General features: G+C 41.5%; 1 protein-coding gene across 1 annotated transcript in view; it reads right to left on the bottom strand.

The window, feature by feature from the left end:
* PIGL (phosphatidylinositol glycan anchor biosynthesis class L) overlaps nt 1–22,697 on the bottom strand; it is a 54,322-nt gene extending 31,625 nt beyond the window's left edge. Inside the window, exons 1-2 of the mRNA XM_080923806.1 lie at nt 21,480–22,697; nt 8,632–8,731 (exon numbers count right to left, since the gene is read on the bottom strand). Of these exons, the coding sequence (XP_080779932.1) occupies nt 8,632–8,731; nt 21,480–21,714 (335 nt within the window). The 5' untranslated portion in view covers nt 21,715–22,697. The remainder of the gene's footprint in view (nt 1–8,631; nt 8,732–21,479) is intronic.
* Between the last annotated feature and the right edge of the window lie 135 nt (nt 22,698–22,832).

Genomic DNA, 22,832 nt, shown 5'->3' with positions numbered 1-22,832 from the left:
TATTACACTTGAACAATGTCTATGGTTATTAAATATGCACAGCAATCTCTGGATTATGGTTGTCTTAATCACTTAGTCACTGTTCTATTGCTGTTTAGAGTTACCATGTCCAAGGCAACTCTTAGGGGCTTGCTCGAATTACAGACGCTTAGTCCATTATCATGTCAGGGGACATGGTTGCATGCATGGTGCTGGAGCAAAAGCTGAGATTATATCCTGGTCCAAATGTAGAGACAGAGAGGGACAGAGAGACACAGGAAGCCTGGCTTGCTTGGATTTTTGAAACCTTAAAGCCCATCTTCAGTGACACACTTCCTCCATTAAGGTCATACCTCTTAGTCCTAATCTTTTCAAATAGTGCTACTCACTGGTGACTAACATTTACATGTATGTGCCTGTGGGAGCCATTTTTATTCAAACTACCACAAAGATTTATTAATGGCCTACTGAGAGACGGTTGGCAACTACTTGCTATTTTACGCATTAATGAAGGCCATAATAGACAATATCACTTCAAATCCTACTTTTATAATATTTGAAAACCTTCTCTAAACTTTCAGTCTACAGCATCAGTCTGAGTTTGGTGACATACACCTGCAAGGGTAAGAGGAACACTGCAGATAGGTCTCATAGAAAGTTCCATGTCAGCTAGGCCTATAGAGTGAGACTCTGTTTCAGAATAAACAAACCAAGGGCTGGCCAGATGGATCTGTGGGTAAAAGCCTTTGCTGCCAAGCCTGATGATCTGAGTTCAACCTCCCAAGGCTCATACAGTGAGAGGAAAAAACCAACTCCCAAAAGTTGTCCTCTGGCATCTACGTATGCACTTTGGCATGTGTCTTTTCACTCAAAAAAACCAAACCAAACCAAAACAAAAACCAAACAAAAAACCAGCATGTAATTTAAAATTAAGTACAATTAAAAACATGTTATAGTTAACCATAAAATCCCCACATGTATTTGTTTATATGCTTTTTGCATATGTAGAGGTCACAGGACAACTTGCCAGAGTTCTTTCTACCACCTAGGCTCTAGGACATGAACTTTGGTCCTTATACTTGGTATCAAGTGCCTTTACTCACTGAGCTATCTTGCCAATTCCACAATTATCAATTTGATAGGATTTTGAATCACTATGGAAACAGATCCCTGCCTACATCTGTGAGATTATCTAGATTAGTTTAACTGAATTAAAAAGAACTATCCTAAATTTGGGTGGCGCCACTCCATGGGCTAGAATCCCAGTCTGAGAAGGGGTTAGGGCAAGCTGAGCATTTACCACCATGGGATCCCTGGCTGCAGATGAAATGCCAAGTAGCTACTTCCTGCTCCTACTGCCTGCCCTGACCTAATGAACTTCACCCCCTTGGAAATGTAAATAATAATAATAATAATAAAAGGTAAAACCCCAAACAAACCAACAAACAAACCCCTTCCTTCTTCAGGTTGCCTCTGGAGGGGGAAAGTAACACAGCAGACCTCACAGACGCATAAGACATGCTTCCTTAAGTGGGTCCCTCCTTAGACCCAACTCACTTCTTTTGCATTGACTCCTCTAATGTCATGTGGAAACCCAGCCTCTTGTTAGTTCTCAGAAAAATCTGAGTTAAAGAAATAGGACAGCAGCCTGAGCGTTCACATGGTGACTTTATCAGAAGGTCCACTGTGGTCTCCTTTGCTGCTTTCTTTTCTAGGAAACATTCTTGTCCTTTGCTTCCTCTTGGCAGCAGGGAGCCCAGTCTTGCCAGCAGTGCTGAAATCATGTCTTTGAACCCTAGCCCAGGCCCTCTGAGAATTTGGAAAAAAAGGACTACAGGTTTTATCTCACACATGTAAGAGGGTGCTAGGTCAGACCACTTTGGCTTCAAGTTTACTACTCTCTTTTGGTTTCCTACTGAAGGAGGAAGGTTGTGGGACAGGAGGAGCAGGGGCTGAGGTATATAACAAACAGGCCAATGGTTCTATGCTCTGCCTCCTGGATTCTCTGCCACTGTATGATCTGTATGGATTTATTGGAGAAGAGTTCCAGGAAGTGCTAGCAAGCCAGCCTAATGTATGCTCCTTAGTGGACAAAAGATAATATTTCCTTGCTCAGCTAAATTATTAAAGCTATAGGCTTTCTAATACCACACTGCTGTTAAGATAAGCAATGGGAAAGAGGAAGATGTTTTAATGTGCTGAACCCTTAGAATTATGTAGGCTAATCAACAAAATGGGAAAATAAATAGACGCAGAAAGATCCTTTCGGGGCTGAGGCTATAACCCTGGCAGACCACTTGCCCAGATTGCATGAGGTCCTGGGTTCCATCCCCAGTACCACAAACAAAAAAATCCAGCAGGCAGCAAACAGGCACGAGACACCAGACACTCCTGTACAATTTTCTACAAGGTTAAGAAGACAACTGTCAAGCTAAGGATTCACATTTTAATTGAGGAAAACGATGAGGCATCAGGGCTCAGTTGACTCACACATGCTCAGTGTGACCAATGTGGTCATGGTGATGGAGCCATCTGTGCCTACTTTCGTATTCTATACGTTAAATTGTTTTTCTTTTTTCCAAAATGTTGCACGGCACTTTATTTATTCTAGACTTTTAGTGACATTTGCAGAACTGTTTTTTTTTTCTTCTTACTGTTTTCGTTTTGTTATTTTCAAAACAGGTCTCTTTGTGTAGACTTGGCTGTCCTGGAACTCACTCTGTAGACCGCCAGGCCTCAAACTCAGAGATCCTTTTACCTTACCACCATACAGACTTTCTGTGTTTGTTTTTTGTCATTGTTGTTTTGTTTTGATTTTTGAGACAGAGCCTTACTATCTAGGTCTATCTTCGAACCCCCTATGTAGACCAGGTTGACCTCAAACTCACAGAACTCTTTCTACCTCTGTGAGTAGCAGGATTAAAGGTGTGTGCTAACAGGCCTGGTTCTCTTTCTATTCTGACAGAGTTTCCTTATGCAGCCCAGGCTAGCCTCCAACCATAGAATAAACTAGCCCTGAATTTAAATTCCTCTTGTCTCTGCCTCCTAAGTGATGAAATTACAGCTGTGCACAACTGTGCCTTATTTTGAGACATGCATTTTAATGCTTTCTTTTATGCAGTGATTAGTGCATTATTATATGACTCACTAAATTAGCAAAATTTACCTTTAAAGGAGCCCTGTAAGTAATCATTTAGTCCCTAATGACTGAGACTATTCTGTCCTAGTTTGCTGTTGCTATGCTCAAGCATGAGCAAAAGCGTGGTACAAAGGAAAGGTTTCATTTGCCTTACAGCTCATAGGCCATCATTGAAGAAAGCCAGAAATGCAAAGCAGTAACCTTTAGGACCTAAAGTAGAGGCCACAGAAGTGCGACTTACTGGACTGCTCCCCGTGGCTTGCTCAGCCTGCCTCGCTGTAGTACCCAGGACCACCTGCCCTGGCAGGCCAACCATGTGTTTGGCCCTTCCACATCAATCCTTAATTTAAAAAATGATCTACACATATTTCCCTAGGCCAATCTGATGGAGGCAATTCCTCAACTGTGGTCCCTCTTTCCAGATGGCTCTAATTTGTACGTGTAAGAGGTAGATGGATCTGAGTTCAAGGCCCGCACTATCTACAGGGTGAGTTCCAGGACAGCCAAGGCTACACAGAGAAACACTGTCTTAAAAAAACAAACAAACAAACAAAAACAGTTTCAAAACCTAGCTAACATACACTTTCCTTGAAAGTTGGTTTTCCCACCAAGGGTTTATTTGGGTGTTCACTCAGCTGGTTAAATGTATATCCTTGAAATCAAGCATTGGGGCTCAGAGCAGCAAGAACAAACAGCTGACCTGGCACAAAGCACTTTAAACCTATGATGGTCTTTCAAATACACTAACAAGGCTGTGACCTATTTCTCTCTAGAAAGCCAGGATCTATTTCATCTCCCTTTCTGTCTTTGAACCTTAGCTAGCACTGACATTTCGTAAATGTGCGTCTTCAGACTCTTTTCTCTGAGCTCTTGTTTCTTTATGTGCAACACAACAAAGGAAGATCATAAAAGCTGTCTTGTGGAGTGAGCCTACGAGTTAAGTGGTGTGACCTTTGGAATCATGCATGCAGCCCTGTGTCTGGGCTCCGTACTTTGAGAGGACTGAGTAGCCAGTCCTCTGGTTGAAACTGCAGCCTGATGGTCTCCCTGCAGTTGCCAGGGCTCCGGCCTTGCAGCTGAGTGACCTTGAGCAAACCACTCAGCCTCACCAGGCTCAAACGTTTTATCAGTAAAATGGAAACTAATTGGATCACCTTCAGGATTAAGCAAGATCATGTATTAAGTATGTGTTTGGCACGGATAGGATTTTCTATCAGCTTATTATCATCACAGGTTACAGGTCCTCTATAAAGCTTCCTTCTTCCCTTTCCCTTTCAGTTTTCCTTGTGACACATCTAAAGAGTCTCAGGAAATGAGATGCTATGAGGCTTGCCTATTTCTATGGATTAAATTGTGCTTTCCCTCGGTTCATAGTAAGTTAAGGCACTATTCCCCAGAGTAACTCTTAGGAGGCAAATAAGATTAAACGAGCACACAACTTGTCCCACATGAAGGCACAGCGTGAAGGTGGCCATCTGCAAAGGAGAGGACCTTCACCAGAGACTAGCTTTCCTACTTCCAGTATGAAGAACTGGGAGAATCTATATTTCTGTCTAGGCTGCCTGTATTTTGTTATGGCAGCCCAGGCAGAATGAGTAATAACTAAAAAGGTGGACATGGCTTTGGAGCTTTGGAGCAAGGAAACAGTAGCGGCTGGCTGGCCTTTGCTAGTGCATCAGGTCTTTTTCTTCCTTTGTCAACTTGATGCAAGCTAGGGTGATCTGGGAAGAAGGAACTTTGACTGAGAAAATGCCCCCCATCAGAGAGGTCTGTGAGCATATCCATAGGGCAGTTTCTTAATGATTGAGGTGGGAGAGTCCAGTAACTGGGGGCGGTGCCCCCCTGGGCAGGTATCCCTGACTTGAACCCTTTTCTCCCTTAGTTGCTTTTGGTTGTGTTTTTAATTTCATTTTATTGTTGTTGTTGTTATTATTATTATTAACCACAGCAATAAAATACAAAGTAGGAGTGTTAGAAGAAGCTTAGGTTATTTTGAAAGGAGGGTCAATAGAAATATGAACATAAAAGGCTACTCTGGGGCTGGGAAGACAGATCAGTGGGTACAGTGCTTGCCATGTAAAAGTGGGGACCAGAGTTAGGATCCTCAGAACTCACATACATGCCAGCTGGGTATGGTGGACTGTCATGATTCTAGCACATGATGTCAACCTCAAGCCTCTCTCTATGTGTGTGTATATGAACATGCTCACATATATGTGTGTCTCAACACATGAGAATACACATCCATGCAAACTATAACACATAAGCATGTGATGTGAAATAAATACATACAAATTAAAACAAAACAAAACAAAAACAAAAGGATAAACCTATTCTGGCCTGATCTCTGGAGAATCAGCTTCTGCAATCTGTCTTTTGATTTCCATGTTCACATACACACATAACATGGTATCAATGTATATTATATGCATGTACACACAACTGTAAACATAATAAAACAGTTAAAAAGCAGACCAATAAAAAATCTTATTCAGCTTTAGCAACGGGGATATCTCTAAGGTCTGCCCTGCTCAGGACAGCAGACAGTGTGGAATTCTACAAACTTTCCCCAACCATCTGAATAAAGTGTTTCAACAACAACAAAAAAATCTTATTCACAACCGTAGCAAAACTTAAAATTACTCAAAACCAACAGCAAGAACGCTTTAGCTCCTACATGAGGAGAACTGCAGGGCTGCAGAGGAGTGGAGCAGGCCACTGGCTGAGCAGCACAGGTTTGGTCTCCTGCAGGGTGGAAAAAAAAATTAAGTCTTATTCTTTGACCTGCTAAATTGTTACTGGGTAACCTAATGGTTTAAAGATTTATTATAACATGTAAGTCATTAGAAAAAAATCTAAGTAGCAGGAAAATATAAAATAAATTATGATAGATTGCCTAGACTGGCCTCAAAGCCACAATCCTCCTTGCTGGCTTGCATTATAGGAATGTACCACCATGCTAGGCTAATTATGGTGTCTTTATGGTAAAATCTTCACAACCACTGTAGAGTTTTGATGATGCTACTGAGCTACACTGGACTCACTCTGTCTCAGGATGACTGGCAGAGCACAGATGATACTATTAAAAACTGTCTTAAAACAATTGCAGCAGATCAAGCATTCATTTGTAATCTATCACTCCCTTCTCTTTCTTTTCCAGGAACATTAAGATCCTAATCTTCTATGGTCAAGAAACAAGCTGCCCCAACCCCAATCCAAAACAGATGGAGATTAAGTTTGTTGGAAAGATGTAAAAAATAAAAATAAACAAGTGGTAAGGATGATGTATCCCTTCTAGGTGTCTAGACTGGAGAGGTCTTTGCTTGGCAGGCCTTCCTGTCCTTTGCAATGTGTGTATCCATTAGATGAGTGAATCTTGTCTTTCTCCTAGGCTCCTTTGTATGCTCCAAAACATGACATCAGATATGTTTGCAAAGTTACCAGTTCACCTTCACCATTGACTAGAGTTTCCCTGCCAACACTAAACTAGGGTTAGCTCTTGGACTGTGAGCATTGAGAGACAGCAAAATAGAACTTCCAGTAAAGAAACTATCCCTGACTCAGAGGGTGATAGCAGTTGCCACCAAACCTGATGATTTGACTGAAATTTTTGTTCTTAATTTATTTTTTTTTTGTGTGTACAGGTGGTTTGTCTGTATGTTATCACATGTGTGGTGTGTGGAGAAGGGGGTGTCAGATTTCCCCTGGAACTGGAGTTTTAGACAGTTCTGAGCTGGCACATGTGTGCTGGGATTGAACATGGACAGTTCGTGTTTACTGTTGGACCATCTCTCCAGCCTACAATTTAAAATGTTTAAAATGCAAATTTATTTTTGTGTATGTATGAGTCACATAACCATGCCCGGAGATCAGTTCTCACTTTCTACTACATGGTTCTACGGGATTAAACTCAAGTTGTCCAGGTACCATCATCCTCTGACCCTTTGTAGCTTTACACTGGCCTTGAACTCAAGGCACTATTTCTACATCAGCCTCCCTAGAGGCAGAATATTTTAAGAAACATTTAAAAATTACTGGTTAGAAATTGGATGTGGTGGCAAATGCTTTAACCCCAGCACCAGGGAGGCAGAGACAAACATATCTCTGTGATTTCAAGTTCTAAGACAGTCAGGGATACACAATGAGAACTTACTTCAATAGTAAATAAATGAACCCTAAGCACAAACCTCAGTATGTGGCAAACTGGTAAGGCACAGGGGGCTTTAAGCTCTCAAACTGTGAAACTCACAAAACCCACTGGCACACTGCAAGTTTTTTAAGCCCAAAATTTTGTGACACTCATGAATCCATTGCCTGGTTTTGTAAAAACAAGTAAGCAGCAATAAGTATATTTATATAGAAAAGTATATATGGTATTTAAAAGTTTTAGTTCTTTTCATTTTTGAATGAGTGTTTGCGCATGGGCATGTGTGATGCTACACAGACGTAAGTCAGAGAACATCTGCAGAGGATGACTTTAGGAACAGTGCTCATTTCCCATCTTAAGACAGGGTCTCTACCTGTCCCTCCACTCCTGGCGATTCTCCTGTCTCCATCTTTCATCTTACTCTGGATGTGTGGGACTGACTTTCACTTTTACTATGTTGAGGGTCTAAACTCAGAGTCTTGGGCTTACACAGCAAACATGAGTCAGCTATCTCCTTAGACTTCCTCACAATATTAGAAAATAAAATGAGTAATTATGTTCTTGTTGTTGGAAGCAAGATGGTCAGTGTAGGAGAAAAAAAATTCAATTGTAAAAAATCAGGGACTTTAAATAAAGACCCTGAAATACTAGTGTTTTATTGTAACCATCAGTATAAATTCCCGATTCTTTCAACTCTTAAATAGATGTCCTAGCCTTTTCATTGCCAAGGTAACAATGAGAAATAACGACACTGTACAAATGGATACACTTCGCAGGTACGAATCTACACTTTTCCCTGCTAAGAAAAGCCAAGCCTTGTGGAAATTGCTGCTTCCAGGCCTGGGAAAGGAAGCTTACAAGAAGGTCTAGAGGCTGGAGATGCAGCTGGGTTAGTTAGTACTTACAGCGTGTGCAAAGTCCTGGGTTTGATGCCAACACAGCACACACCTGCAGGTGGATCAGAAGCTTAAAGTCATCCTTACATAGTTACACAGGGTGTTCAAGGCCAGGTTGAAAAACCAACAAACCAAATAACAACAAATGTAATGATTTTTTATTTTTTGGACGTAAGATTGATTTATACTGGGATGGAGAGATGGCTCGGTGGTTAAGAGCATTGACTGCTCTTCCAGAAGTCCTGAGTTCAAATCCCAGCAACCACATGGTGGCTCACAACCATCCGTAATGGGATCTGATGCCCTCTTCTGGTATGTCTGAAGACAGCCACAGTGTATTTATATATAATAAATAAATAAATCTTAAAAAAAAGAGATGGATTTATACTGACATTAGGTTTTGTGTTTTTTCAATGTACCAATGTATACTTATTACCAACAGATTTCTATATTATTAAAGGACAAATTACCTCTTGTCAATAATCATTACACGGGAAGGTGGAATCCCCAAGACAGCACAGCTCTGCACAAGTTCTTTCTTCCGAATCTCACCTTGATTGTAGTAATTTCCTGAGGAGACAGATAGAAGGGTATGTAATCCACAGAGGCTGGTCTGCTCACATATCCCATCTTGTTCCCTGGGGGATTTAAAGTGTCTGAAAAAGCCATGAGTATAAGAAGCTGAAGAAAATGGAAATTTAATGTTGAGGTATCCCTATTAGCAGATGACCAAACATTTTAGCACCACCATTTACAATGCTTATGTATCAAATCATGTATACATTAATACATAAATCTATCTATCTATCTATCTATCTATCTATCATCTATCTATCTATCATCTATCTATCTATCTATCTGACCTCCAGCTTCACCTTTATAGACAAAACTGTCTCCAGATTAAGACTAGTTTAAAGAAAAAAAAAAAAACTAGTTTAAAGGATAGGGTGCTACTTTTAGGTGTTACAGGAAAATATGCAGGCACTGTTTACGAAGATATGCTGGCTAGTTTTCTGTTAACGTGGTACAAGCTAAAGTTATTTGAGAGGAGGGAAACACAATTAAGAAAACACCTCCAGAAGACTGGCATATAGGCAAGCCTGTAGGGCATTTTCTTAATCAGTAATTGATGGGGGAGGGCCCAGTCCATTGTACCACTGGGTTGGTGGTCCTGGGGTCTATAAGGAAGCAGACTGAGCAGGCCACGGAGTGCAGGCCAGTATGTAGTACCCTTCCCTGGCCTCTGCATCAGCGCCTACCTCCAGGTTTCTGCCCTGCATGAGTTTTTGCCCTCACTGCTTTTGATGATGAACTGTTATACAGAACTGTCAGATAAACCCTTTTTCTTCCTCGAGTTGCCTTTAGTCATGCTGTTGTATCACAGCAATGTTAATCCTTACCCCAAGACAGAAAACTAGCTCTGTCTGTCTGTCCGTCTGAGACAGGGTTTCTCTTATGTAGCTCCAGCTGTTCTAGAACTCCCTATGTAGACCAAGCTGATAGAAATCCACTTTCCTTTGACTCCTGAGTGCTGGGATTAAAGTCTTGTACCAGTATACCTGGCACATTCTCTTTTTAAAAGTTTAATAGCCAGTTGCCCATCAATACCAGAAGAAGTTTATAGATATTCTTTACTTTCCCAATATATTTACTACAGCCCCTATGAATTAATTCTCCTCTGTAACAGATAATAATACAATGAAGTTTTGGTGTCACTTAAAATGCACTCATTTTGAGCATTACCTAATTAAATTTCCTGAAAGTAGTTGCATGTATGGTTTGTGTTCTTTGACTTGTAGTGTGTGGATAATGACTAATTCACAAGGTTTCCTGGAAGGTTACTTAACACACATTAAAGCACTCAGTCAAGCAGTGTTGGCTCTTTTCTTCCTTTACCATCTTTGTTTGAGATAGGGTATTGATGTGCAGTCCTGGCTGGCCTGAAACTTATGATCAATTAATTTTGAAGTGCATTTGGAAGAAAAAGGTTCAAATTTCTACCACTATAAAATGAGGAATTACAGTCCTGATGACACAGTCTCCTAGAATAATGGAACTACACTGCTTACTTAAGACAATAACAACTCAATAAAGACTTTCACATATACTACTGGGGGACTAACAGGAACTAGTGACATGACTAACATACTGAATGCAGCATAAAAACTACTCAAGCTATTAGAAAAATACAAATCAATAGAGACCACTTCATACCAACTAGGATGGGTGGAGTTCCAAAGTGTAAGTTGTGAGTGTTGATGAGGATGTAGAACAAGCAGGGACAACAGCACGTTGCTGGTGGGAACATAGAAGGGAACAGCTGCTGCTATGTGCCAATCATTCAGAAATTTATTTATTTATTTATTTATTTATTTATTTATTTATTTATTTGAGGCAGGGTTTCACTCTGTATAGCCCTGGCCTAGAACTTGCTATGAAGACCAGGCTAGGTTCACCTGCCTCTGCTGGGACTAAAGTCATGTACCATCAAGCCTAACCTATTCTAGAAATGTGAACACTACCACAATATGACTCAAAAGTTACATTCACAAGAACATACTTAAAAGACTTGGAAGCTGGTATGCCAATAGGTACTTGTAGGACTTAAGTTTATCCAGTCCTTGTTCACAGAAGCCAGGGTAGAAAAAGCCAACTGTGCAGCATCAACAGAGGAATGAGGAAAAAAATGAAACATACACAAAACAAAAACATTATTCAGCTTCCAACACAAACGAAGTGAGGCTGGTATATAGCTCAATGATTGAGGGCTTGCCTAGCATATGTGAGGCTCTGGGTTCAAATCCTGGTACTGTAACACCTGCCTCACCTACAAAATAGGGATAAAGTAGATGGGCATGATGGTATAGGCCATAATTCCAGTACTCTGGGAGCTAAGACAGGAGGATTGTGACTGTGAGGCCATCCTAGGTCACGCACTAAGTTTTAAGCCAGTCTAGAATAGATAGGAGATCATAATACAAACAAAACAAAGTTCTGAAACATTCTACTGTCAATAATGATGAGCTTAAAGATACTGAGGTAATAAAAGCCATATATAAAATAACAACAACCACAAAATGCTATTTATATGAAGCACCTAAACAGACAAAGCCACAGAACAAAGTAGAATTGTAGTCATCGAGCTAGAGGAAGGAAGAGATGGAAATTATTGCTTAATGCATTACAGGGTTTCTCTCTGGAGTGATGAAATCGGAGTGGCGGTTACATAATCTTGTGAAGGTACCTTAAGAATGTTCAAAACACAAATGAAAGAAATGTTAAAAACAAACAGAATTTCACTCTATAAAACTCTTCAAGGGGGAGTCTGGGACAGGATCCTTCCAGTTTCCACCTGCATCTGGAGCTGACCTGGTGCCAAAGAACTCTGTACCCAGACCCTGCTAGGAGAGAGCTGGTCCCCCAGAAATGCTGACACACCTGAGAACACAGGAGAGTCAAACCACTGTTAGATTCAGTGAGAATAGCTAACACCAGAAATAAGCAGATGGTGAGAGGTAAGTCCAAGAACCTAAGCAACAGAAACCAAGGCCACTTGGCATCATCAGAACCAAGGTGTCCCATAACAGCAAGTCCTGGATACCCTAACACACCAGAAAAGCAAGATTCTGATTTAAAATCACAACTCATGATGATGTTAGAGGACTTTAAGAAAGTCATAAATAATTCCCTTAAAGAAAAAGGACAACATAGGTAGAAGCCCTTGAAGAGGAAACAAAAAAATCAACCAAACAGGTGAAAGAACTGAACAAAACCATTCAGGATCTAAAAATGAAAATAGAAACAATAAAGAAATCACAAAGAGAGACAACCCTGGAGATAGAAAACCTAGGAAAGAGATCAGGAGTCATAGGCGCAAGCATCACCAACAGAATACAAGAGATAGAAGAGAGAGAATCTAAGGGGCAGAAGATACCATAGAAAACATTGACACAACAATCAGAGAAAATGCAAAATGCAAAAAGCTCCTAACAGAAAACACACAGGAAATCCAGAACACAATGAGAAGATCAAACCTGAGGATAATAGGCATAGAAGAGAGTAAAGATTCCCAACTTAAAGGGTCAGTGAATATTTTTAACAAAATTATAGAAGAAAACTTCCCCAACCTAACAAAAGAGATGCCCATTAACATACAAGAAGCCTACAGAACTCCAAATAGATTAGACCAGAAAAGAAATTCCTCATGTCACATAATAGAGTTAAAACACCAAATGAAGAAAACAAAGAAAAAATATTAAAAGCAGTAAGGGAAAAGTATCAAGTAAACTATAAAGGCAGACCTATCAGAATCACACTAGACTTCTCAACAGAGACTATGAAAGCTAGAAGATCCTGAGTAGATGTTATATAGATTCTAAGAGAACACAAATCCCAGCCCAGGCTACTATATCCAGCAAAACTTTCAATTAACATAGATGGAGAAACCAAGATATTCCATGACAAAAAACAAATTTACACAATATCTTTCCACAAATCCAGACCTACAAAAAATAATAGGTGAAGAACTCTAAAACAAAGAGGGAAACTACACCCTAGAAAAAGAAAGAAAGTAATCTTTCAACTAACACAAAAGAAGCCACACAAACATAATTCCACCTCTAACAACAAAAATAACAGGAAACAACAATCATTCATTCCTAGTATCTCTCAACATCAATGGACTCAATTTTCCAATAAAAAGACACTGACTAACAGACTGGATACGTAAAGAGAACCCAACATTTTGCTGCATATGGGAAACACACCTCAGTGACAAAGACAGACATTACCTCAGAGTAAAAGGCTGGGAAAAAACTTTCCAAGCAAATGGGCCCAAGAAACAAGCTGGAATAAGCCATTCTAATATCAAATAAAATTGACTTTCAACCAAAAGTTATCAAAGGGGGTGGGGGGAGGCTACTTCATACTTATCAAAGGAAAAAGTCACCAAGATGGAATTTCAATTTTGAATACCTATCCTCCAAATGCAAGGACAACTACATTCATAAAAACAAAAACAAAACAACAACAATAACAATAACAAAAAACTTACTAAAGTTCAGAGCACACATTGCACCTCACACAATAATTGTGGGAGACTTCAACACCCTACTCTTACCAATTGACAGATAATGAAAACAGAAACTAAACAGAGACAGTGAAACTAACAGAAGTTATGAACCAAATGGATTTAACAGATATCAATAGGACATTTCACCCTAAAACAAAAGAATATACCGTCTTCTCAGCAATTTATGGTACCTTCTCCAAAACTGACCATATAATCGGTCACAAAACAGGCCTCAACAGATACAAGAAGATTAAAATAATTCCATGCATCCTATCTGATCACCATGGACTAAGACTAGTCTTCAATAACAATAAAAACAGCAGAAAGCCACCATACACACGGAAGCTGAACAATGCTCTACTCAGTGATAACATGGTCAAGGAAGAAATAAAGAAAGAAATTAAAGACCTTTTAGAATTTAATGAAAATGAAGGCACAACATACCGAAACTTACGGGACACAATGAAAGCAGTGCTAAGAGGAAAACTCATAGCTCTGAGTGCCTCCAAAACGAAGCTGGAGAGAGCATACACTAGCAGCTTGATAGCACATCTAAAAGCTCTAGAACAAAAAGAAGCAAATGCACCCAGAAGGAGTAGAGGGCAGCAAATAATCAAACTCAGGGCTGAAATCAACCAAGTAGAAACAAAAAGAACTATACAAAGAATCAACAAAACCAGGAACTGGTTCTTTGAGAAAGTCAACAAGATAGATAAAGCCTTTGCCAGACTAACCAGAGGGCACAGAGGCAGTATTCAAATTGTCAAAATCAGAAATGGAAAGAAAGACATAACAACAGAAACTGAAGAAATTTAAAAAAATCATCAGATACTACAAAAGCCTAAATTCAACAAAACTGGAAAATCTGGATGAAATGGACAATTTTCTAGATACATACCAGGTACCAAAGTTAAATCAGGATCAGATAAACCATTTAAACAGTCCCATAGCCCCTAAAGAAATAGAAGCAGTCATCAAAAGTCTCCCAACCAAAAAAAAAAAAAAAAAAAGCCCAGGACCAGACGGGTTTAGTACAGAATTCTATCAGACCTTCATAGAAGACCTAATACCAATACTCTCCAAAATATTCCACAAAATAGAAATAGAAGGAACACAACCCAATTCTTTCTATGAAGCCACAATTATGCTTATACCTAAACCACACAAAGACCCAACAAAGAAAGAAAACTTCAGACCAATTTCCCTTATGAATATTGATGCAAAAATACTCAGTAAAATTCTTACAAACCGAACCTAAGAACACATCAAAATGATCATCCAAGTAGGCTTCATCCCAGGGATGCAGGGATGGTTCAATGTATGAAAATCTGTCAACATAATCCACTCTATAAGCAAACTCAAAGGAAAAAAAAAAAAATGACAATCTCATTAGATGCTGAGAAAGCATTTGATAAAATTCAACATCCCTACATGTTAAAAGTCTTGGAAAAATCAGGAATTCAAGGTCCATACCTAAACACAGTAAACAATATACAGCAAACCAGTAGCCAGTATCAAACTAAATGGAGAGAAACTTGAAGCAATCCCACTAAAATCAGGAACTAGCCAAGGATGCCCACTCTCTCCCTACCTATTCACCATAGTAATCAACCTCCACATAAAGCCAGATACATTTAACTAATAGAAGAGAAAGTAGGGAAGAGTCTTGAACACATGCGCACTGGGGAAATTTTTCTGAACAGAACACTAATGGCTTATGCTCTAAGATCAAGAATAGACAAATAGCACCTCATAAAATTGCAAAGCTTCTGTAAGGCAAAAGATACTGTCATTAGGACAAAATGGCATGGGAACAGATCTTTTCCAATCCTACATCTGATTGAGGGCTAACATCCAATATACACAAAATACTCAAGAAGTTAGACTCCAGAGAATCAAATAACCCTATTAAGAAAGTGGACTATATTTATATTTTTACTCACAGGAATACCAATGTTAGTTTCTCTGGCTGTCTTTTTCTCATAACAATAGGTATATATACCCCAGACAGAATAAGATGTCTGAATGAAAGCAGTGCCTGCTCACTGAAGTACAGGTCCAAAGTGTTTCCAGTACTAAGTTCTTCAAGGCTCCTGATGTTTATTTGACCATATCTATTCTACACTTCCAACAGAGGAATGCTATTAGCATTTTATTTGTCTACACCTGAATCTTTAAGGTTCACAGGTAATGTTTGTCACTGTAGAATTTCACTTTGATCTCTTCAACTAACATTTTTTTTTTTTTAAAATAGCTTTCCACAGTTTAATAAAATCTTCCAGTTTTACACATAAGTCTAATTTGGGGTCTGGGTTCTGACACAGTTGGGTAGAGTGCTTAGCTAGCCAGCATGACTCCCTGGGGTTAACACCCAGGACTTGGGAAATGGAGTCAGAAGGATAAGAAGCTTACGGTTATTTTCAGCTACATAGTGAGTTTGAGGCTAGTCCCGGTTAGATGAGACCCTGTAGCAACACAAAAACAAACAAGTACACACCTACCACACAGACACAAAATAAAATAGCCTTTCCCATATCTAACTCAGTTGGGGATGTAGCTCAGTAGCAAGATACTAGACTCAGTCTCCAAGACTGCAAAAACAAAACATTACAAAACATCAAAACAAAACAAAAAGACAGCAATATTATATTTACTTATATAAACTTACATTTACTTATTTGTGTGTGTCTGACTGTCTGTGTGTGTGTGTCTGTGTGTGTGTGTGCACATGCATGCATGTTACAGCATGCATTTAGAAGCTTAGAGAAAACTTTTGGGAGCTGGTTATTTCCTTCTACCATTTAGATCTTGGGGATCTAAACTCAGGTGTCAGGCTTGGTTACTGGTGTCTTTAGCTGCTGATCGATCTTACCAGCCCAGCATTTCTTTCTGAGACAGGTATGTTGCTCAGACTAGTCCTGAATTCCTGACCTCAAGTGATCCCTCTTCCTTCAGCCTTCCAAGTAGCTAGAACTCTAGGCAGGTCCAACTAACACCAATGCTTTCTTTTTCTTCTCTCTCTCCCATATTTCCTTCTTCACTCTGACTGTTTGTCTATCTGAGATAAGTCTCAGGTATCCTGTAGCCTAGGCTGCCTTTGATCTAGCTATGCAGCCAAGGATGCACTTGATCTCTTGATCTTCTTGCTTCCACCTCCCAACTGCTTGGGTTACCGGCCTGCACCTGACTTAACAATAACATTTTTACAAGCACTTATACACTGTTTTTTGTTTGTAGACAAGAGTTTCCTCTGTGTAGCTCTAACTGTCCTAGAGCTCACTCTGTGGAGTAGGCTAGAATTTACATAGATCTGCCTGCCTCTGACTCCCAAGTACTGACTAGGATTAAAGGTGTATGTCGGTCTCTCTGTCTCTCTGCCTCTCTTGTACACATAAACACAAATGTTAAAAAAAAATAGGGCTGAAGTATAGGGTTATTAGGCATATATTTTTTTTTAAATGAAAATAAGCTTTATACATCAAGTAATAAATACAAAGATGCAACGGTTTCAGTCGTTTATTTCCAGATGTTGTGATTGGCTCACAGTAAACACGGAACTAAGATCTACAGTCTCAGGACGGACATTTGCAGGGTGCTTGGTAGGTTGGGTAGATTGCTCTTTCTTCTGTATTTATAACCTGTGCATTGTAAAGATTGACTTCAAAGCACTCAGTCATGCAAATGTTTAAGCAGAGAAGCTCCATGAAGCAGGGGCTAAGCAAACGTGCTGTGGTTTGTACTCAACTCCTGAGAGGCAGGTGAGCTCATGGAAAGGAAGTGAACTGGGGTGATGTAAATGGAAAATGTATTCAAAGGGAAGTTAAAGGGGACACTGGTATTTGGGGACAAACAATAGCTTGCTGTGAAGTGGCTTCACAAACATCTTTCAAATGCTTGAAAAGAAAAGAGCTGGGTCATTCCTAACTACTTAAAATGCACATCATCAGTTACTGCAAAATATTTTCCCAATCTTTTGAGCCTGGGTTCAGAGCTTAATGACTGTGGTAGAAAAATTACTGCCATTTTTAACAAAGCTTCTCATCTCCATGGGGTAGCAAGATGGGCCTTCAGACTGACCAGGGGCTAGGACCTGGCAAGCACTCCCGAACCAGGCTTCAGGCATGAATGATGCCCCGTTTTAGCCTCTCCATGGCGCTCTTGCTCCCTGTGTACGTGGGTCTGATCTCTTTCCTCAACTCTTCAATGATGGCCAGCAGCTCTGCATATTTACTCTGAGGCACCTGGCTATTTCCAGTTCCCTGGGTGTAACCTAGGGATGGAGGCCCATAGTCACTCAGCAGCTGACAATATTGGAAGGAGGTCGCCATGCTAGAAGACGGTTAATGCACACTTCCGGCGGGCGCGGTCAACTTCGGCTGGTATGACATCCCCGCCGGCAGAACCGGGCCAGGCCAATAGCGTGACAGCGGCTGCAAGGCCGAGGCCCCGGCCGGCGGCCCTGCGTCCCTGCGTCCCCGCACCTGTCCGAGCGCCTGCCGGGAGCCCGCGCACATTTTGTTGTCAGGCATATAATTTCTAAGGTAATTATAGTTATAAGGAAAAGAAAAGTAAACAAACATTTTTCAAATACACAAAGTCCTAATAAGGAGCTGGAGAGATGGCTCAGTGGTTAAGAACACTTACTGCTCTTGTACTTGGATCTAGTTTCAACCATCCATAAGGTACCTCATAACTGCCTTTAACTAGTTCCAGGCCATTTGATGCCTCTTCAGGCAACAGGCATGCATGTGGAACACTTGTGTGTAAGAAAACATATTCATACACATAAAAAAAACTTTTATTCTAATAAATAATCTAGCAGTCAGTCTGTCAGCACAAGAGCTCATGAAGGGGCATTTCCTTCTGTTAGTCACCAGGTAGCTCTGTACTCTTGGTTGCTGTGATCACATGGTAACCATATCATGCTGTGATGAAGCTATTTCCTCTTGGGACTGATACTCTCTCTGTAGGCCATCATGGAAGCAGACGGAGGTAGTGACCTATATCTAGCCATGGCAACAAAATAAGCAGAACAGCGATAAGTAGGTCTGAGGTAAAGAATGACCCTGTTAACACTCCCTGCAATGCAGGGAGTGTCATAAGACCCTCACTTGAGACTCAGCCTCTACTTCCTATGCCTGGCTGCTTGTGGCCATGCTGTCCCTCTCAAGCCCCCAGCATCTAGGATGGAGAAGGCTGGAAGTAGTCACCGTTTCTGGGATGGGGCTTTCTGGTGATGCATTTGCCTTCGAGTCACCTATGTAAGGCCACTGGCTCATCACCTCGACTTGGAAAGAATCACTTCTTTGGTCTGCTGGTCTGGGGTCAATATTTATGTCTTCCCAGGAGAGGCCATGGGATATAGTCTGTGTATTTAGACAGTGATGTGTTGTACATGCCTGTGTTCATGCAGGAGGAGGCCAGAGGCAATGTTAACTGTCTTCCTTTATCATTATCCACATTCTTTTATCTTTTGGTTTCTCAAGACAGGTTTCTCTGTATAGCTCTGGCTGTCCTGGAACTTGTTCTTAGACCAGGCTGGCCTTGAACTCAGAGACAGGGTTTCTCACTGAACCTGTAGCTTCCCATGGGCAAAGCTGGATGGCCAATGAGCTCCAGGGATCTAATTTTCTTGTTCTCTCCCATCCCGGCAGCGCTGAGTTTATAGGTATGTGCCAAGATCTATGTGGCAGCTGGGGACCTGAACTCAGGTTCTTATGCTTACTCCCGACTGAGCGCTCTCCCCAGCCAAGATATCATACTCTCATGTTTTCCTAGCTCATGACATTACTAATTTATTCAATTCCTTTAAAATAGTTTTAAAGTCCTTATTAAATTTATTCATTTTATATGTGTGTTTTTAGCCTGCCTACATGTATGTGCACCATGTGCATACTTGATGTCCATGGAGGTCTGATGAAGGCATCGGACTCCCTGGAAATGGAATTATGGCTGTGAACCACCATGTGGGTGCTGGGAATTGAACCTGGGTCCTCTGCAAGAACAGCAATCTCTCTTATTCAATGAGCCATCTTTCTGCTCGAAAGTTATTCCATTCTTATCAGAATACAATCAATACTTAGGATTGTTTTTAACAAAAAGAAATTTCAAATGCATTGGTTAGAAAAAACAGTGTTAAATTGTCATTTCTCTCTCTTCGTCCCACTTGAAGATGAGGTCTTATGTAACCCAAGCTGGTCTTAAATCAGTATGTAGAAAGGATAACCCTGAACTTAATCCTTCCACTGCTACCTTCCAATCAAGTACTAGGGTTATAGCTATTGCATGTGCCTTAGACTACACCTTTAGGCTGAGTTTAAATGTTTCTTAAGAAGCAAAACTGTGAAGAGTTGTTAATGACTAAAAAGGAATTATTTAAAATAACCTAGTAATCTTTATTTTAGGAAATATGGTGAGTCAGATGTCTGCTGAAACTCTGACCATAATGAGATCAGAGGCAAATGTGTTTGAGAATATATGACTGAGGGGAAATTTTTGAAGGATGGAGACAAAGTAGCCTGAGTCCCAAAGGAGTGTGTCATAGACCCAGGGCACTTAGAGGACATCTTCACACCTTGTTTTGCAGTAGGGCTTGGACCTTAGCTACAAATAGAGACCTCTTCACAAAGAAAGCCTCAGAAGCCTCCACTTTCAGAGATGGACAAACACCAACTACAAAGCCCACCCTACACAGGGATGCTTGGACTTCACTTGGTCATGAGGCAAATTAACAAAAATGTTAGCCCTCTGGTTTAAACTCCCACTCAACTTTCCTTGCTGTTAAACAGATTTGTGTATAATTCAATTTTAATAATTATAGTATAAAACATAAGACCAGGGGGCAAGAGAGATGGATGGTTGCCGTTTAGAGCACTCAGCGCTCTTCCAGAGGACCCAGAACTCAGTTCCCTGCACTCTCTACCTTCCCCAGGGTTTCTTTGTGTACTCTGGCAGTCCTAGAACTCCCTCTCTAGACCAGGCTGGCCTTGAACTCAGACCTGCCTGCCTCTGGAATGCTGGGACACCACAGCCCAGCAAGTTCCCAGCACTTTATCAGAGTTCACAACTGGCTATAATTCCTGTTCCAGGCACTCCAACATCCTCTTTGTGCACACCAGGCACACAAGCACTGTGCATTACATGCACACAGGTAAAATATTCATACACATAAAATATATCTAAAAAGAGGGTACTCTTTCTTTGTTTGGAGCCTCTCCACTCTCAGGAGTTTTATTTATTTATTTATTAATCACTTTTCTTTAATAAACCTGCATTAACTGTTTAAAAACCAAGAATAATTCTCCCAAATTCAGCCAATTTTAAAAATCGGTCCTGATGACAGTTATCTAGAATAACGTCTAGCAACGATATATACTAAGTAAATTGAAAGTGGTGCTAAGGGAAAAGAATGTATAAAATGTGATTTTTGTGAAAAATCTGTTATTAAAAAGCAAATGGAACAACACACAATCACATGGGAAAAGAGGTCCTGAGCAATTATGAAAATCAGCTTTCTTGAGGTATACTTTGATATACCATAAAATTCACCCATTGTATGTATACACTTTAAAACTTGCAGTCCTCACCATATTTAGGTATCATGGTTTTCTTGTTTGTTTTTGTCTGTCATTATGCAAGACTTACTTTTGAAGAATTCTTTTAATAAAAGTTGGGTGCAGATGAACTCTAAAATTATCTCTCTATATAATTTCTATTTGAGGTTTAAAAATATCTTCCAATTTGACATGCACATCTTTGTAGTGGAAAATGAATTTCAAAGCAACAGGCAGGTCTCTTGCTGTTATTAGGAAAGAAACTTGGTGGGTTGAGCAGACACCACACAGCTCAGATTGTTTGGTGCACTATTATATTTGATCCTTCTGCAAATAGCTCCTCAGGATAACAAGTCAGGCACAGTGGCTCACGCCTGAGAAGCTAGGCTGCAATGAGACTGTTTTAAAACAAAACAAAATAAACAAAAACCCCCAAAACATCCAATACAGTCGCAGTTCCCAAAGGACGTGAACAGAACCAGTGATGAACAACGACTTTTCTGCTCTTCGATTTGGCTAGGGAAGAGTGGAATTCGCTCGGGGTTCCCCAACCATTCTGAGAAGCCGGCTGTTTCTGTCCCCAGTCTGTGACAAGCACAGAGAAAAAAGCTACCTACGACAGAAAACCTTCCGGGAAGAAGTCAATAGATATCAGTTAGCTCCCTAACCCGGCGACCCTCCTACAGTCTCCTACCTGAGGAGAAGCAGAGCAGGGACACCTGCTGCTCCAGGCGTGCCAAGCCTAGCATCGTGGGAGCAAAGAACATGGCCTCATCGTCCGGGTGCGCGATCACTACAAGGGCCCGGCTTCCGGCTCCCGGCAGGCCCGCCTGCTCCGGAGACTTGATTCGTTCCGCCGAGTTCCAAAGCCGGAGGAAGCCCCAAGTCAGGACAGCCACTGCCACACACAAGAGACCCACTACTTCCATGCCGGGTAAGTGGCACTGCGCCTGCGCAGGAAGGAAGGTTTGCGGGTGGACTCGGGCTCCCTGCGGGAAAACTGAACCGGCTGAAACTGCGTTCCGTGGTTAAGAGCGCAGCGGCTGGAGGACGAGATTCGTGGTCTAACGTGGAAACTTCCACCCGTACTCCGCCGTATTCTGTGGCGAAATACTCTACCTGCTCCGGTTTCAGTGCTAAAGCGAACTCTGCGGTCTGTGTCTTTCTTACCGTCCAGTCTGCTTAAAAGGAAGCATTTTAGAATTATTTTGAGATAGCGTTTCGCTGCGTGTACTCCCCGAACTCACTATATATAGATCATATTGACCTCGAATTTGCTGTTTCCCATTCCCTTGCCCCGCCTGAGCTGGGATTTCAGGCGTGTCAGCACGCCGGCCAAAAGGGACGCATTTTAAAACAAACGTCAGCATTCTCCCTTCAACTCATTTTTCTAAACCATTTTTTTTTAACGTCCCCAAACTTCGTATAAACAGCCCGTTATCCGGAAAAAAAGTTTTCCGAAGCGGGTCACCGTTTGTTCTTTCTCCGATGGCGGCTTTGCTAAGAGGGAAAGGTAAGCGGCTCAGCGGAAACGTCATTTCACTAGAAGGGTGAGGCCGAGAGTGCGGTCCCGGGGCCCCCTAAATACTCTTAAGAGCTAGAGATTAAGGAGACACGCCGCGGAGGCCTCGCCCGCCATTCCGACGATCACTCGGTGTGAAATTAACGTGCATCCCAGCCACGTGGGCTCGGGTTTCTCTCTTGGGCGAGGACAGTGCAGCCGCTGTGGCGGCGCGCAGGGGTCGCAAGGTTAGCCCCGCGCCAGACGCCTGGTCCTTTCCCACGCCTGAAGGGAAGGCCCCAGGCGCGCGGGAGCGGCGGGCTCGCGGTGACGCTCCAGGCCGAGTGAGCGATGGCTGCCGCGGCGGGTCAGGCCCGAGGCAGCGCTGCTGGGGTGGGTCTGAGGGTGGGGGACAACTTGAAAAGAACCGGCGCCGCACCCGCGACCCAGGAAGCTAGGCCGAGGTAAGAGCCGCACTCCGCCCGGGGAGGGAGTCGTCTCCCCTACCCTCCGGAAGGAGGAGGAGCCGGAGTTGGAGCCGCCTCA

Source organism: Micromys minutus, assembly GCF_963924665.1.
Source record: "Micromys minutus genome assembly, chromosome: 10".
Classification (NCBI taxonomy): domain Eukaryota; kingdom Metazoa; phylum Chordata; class Mammalia; order Rodentia; family Muridae; genus Micromys; species Micromys minutus.
The sequence above is the reverse complement of the archived record's forward strand: the minus strand, read 5'-3'. Positions and strand labels throughout refer to the sequence as shown.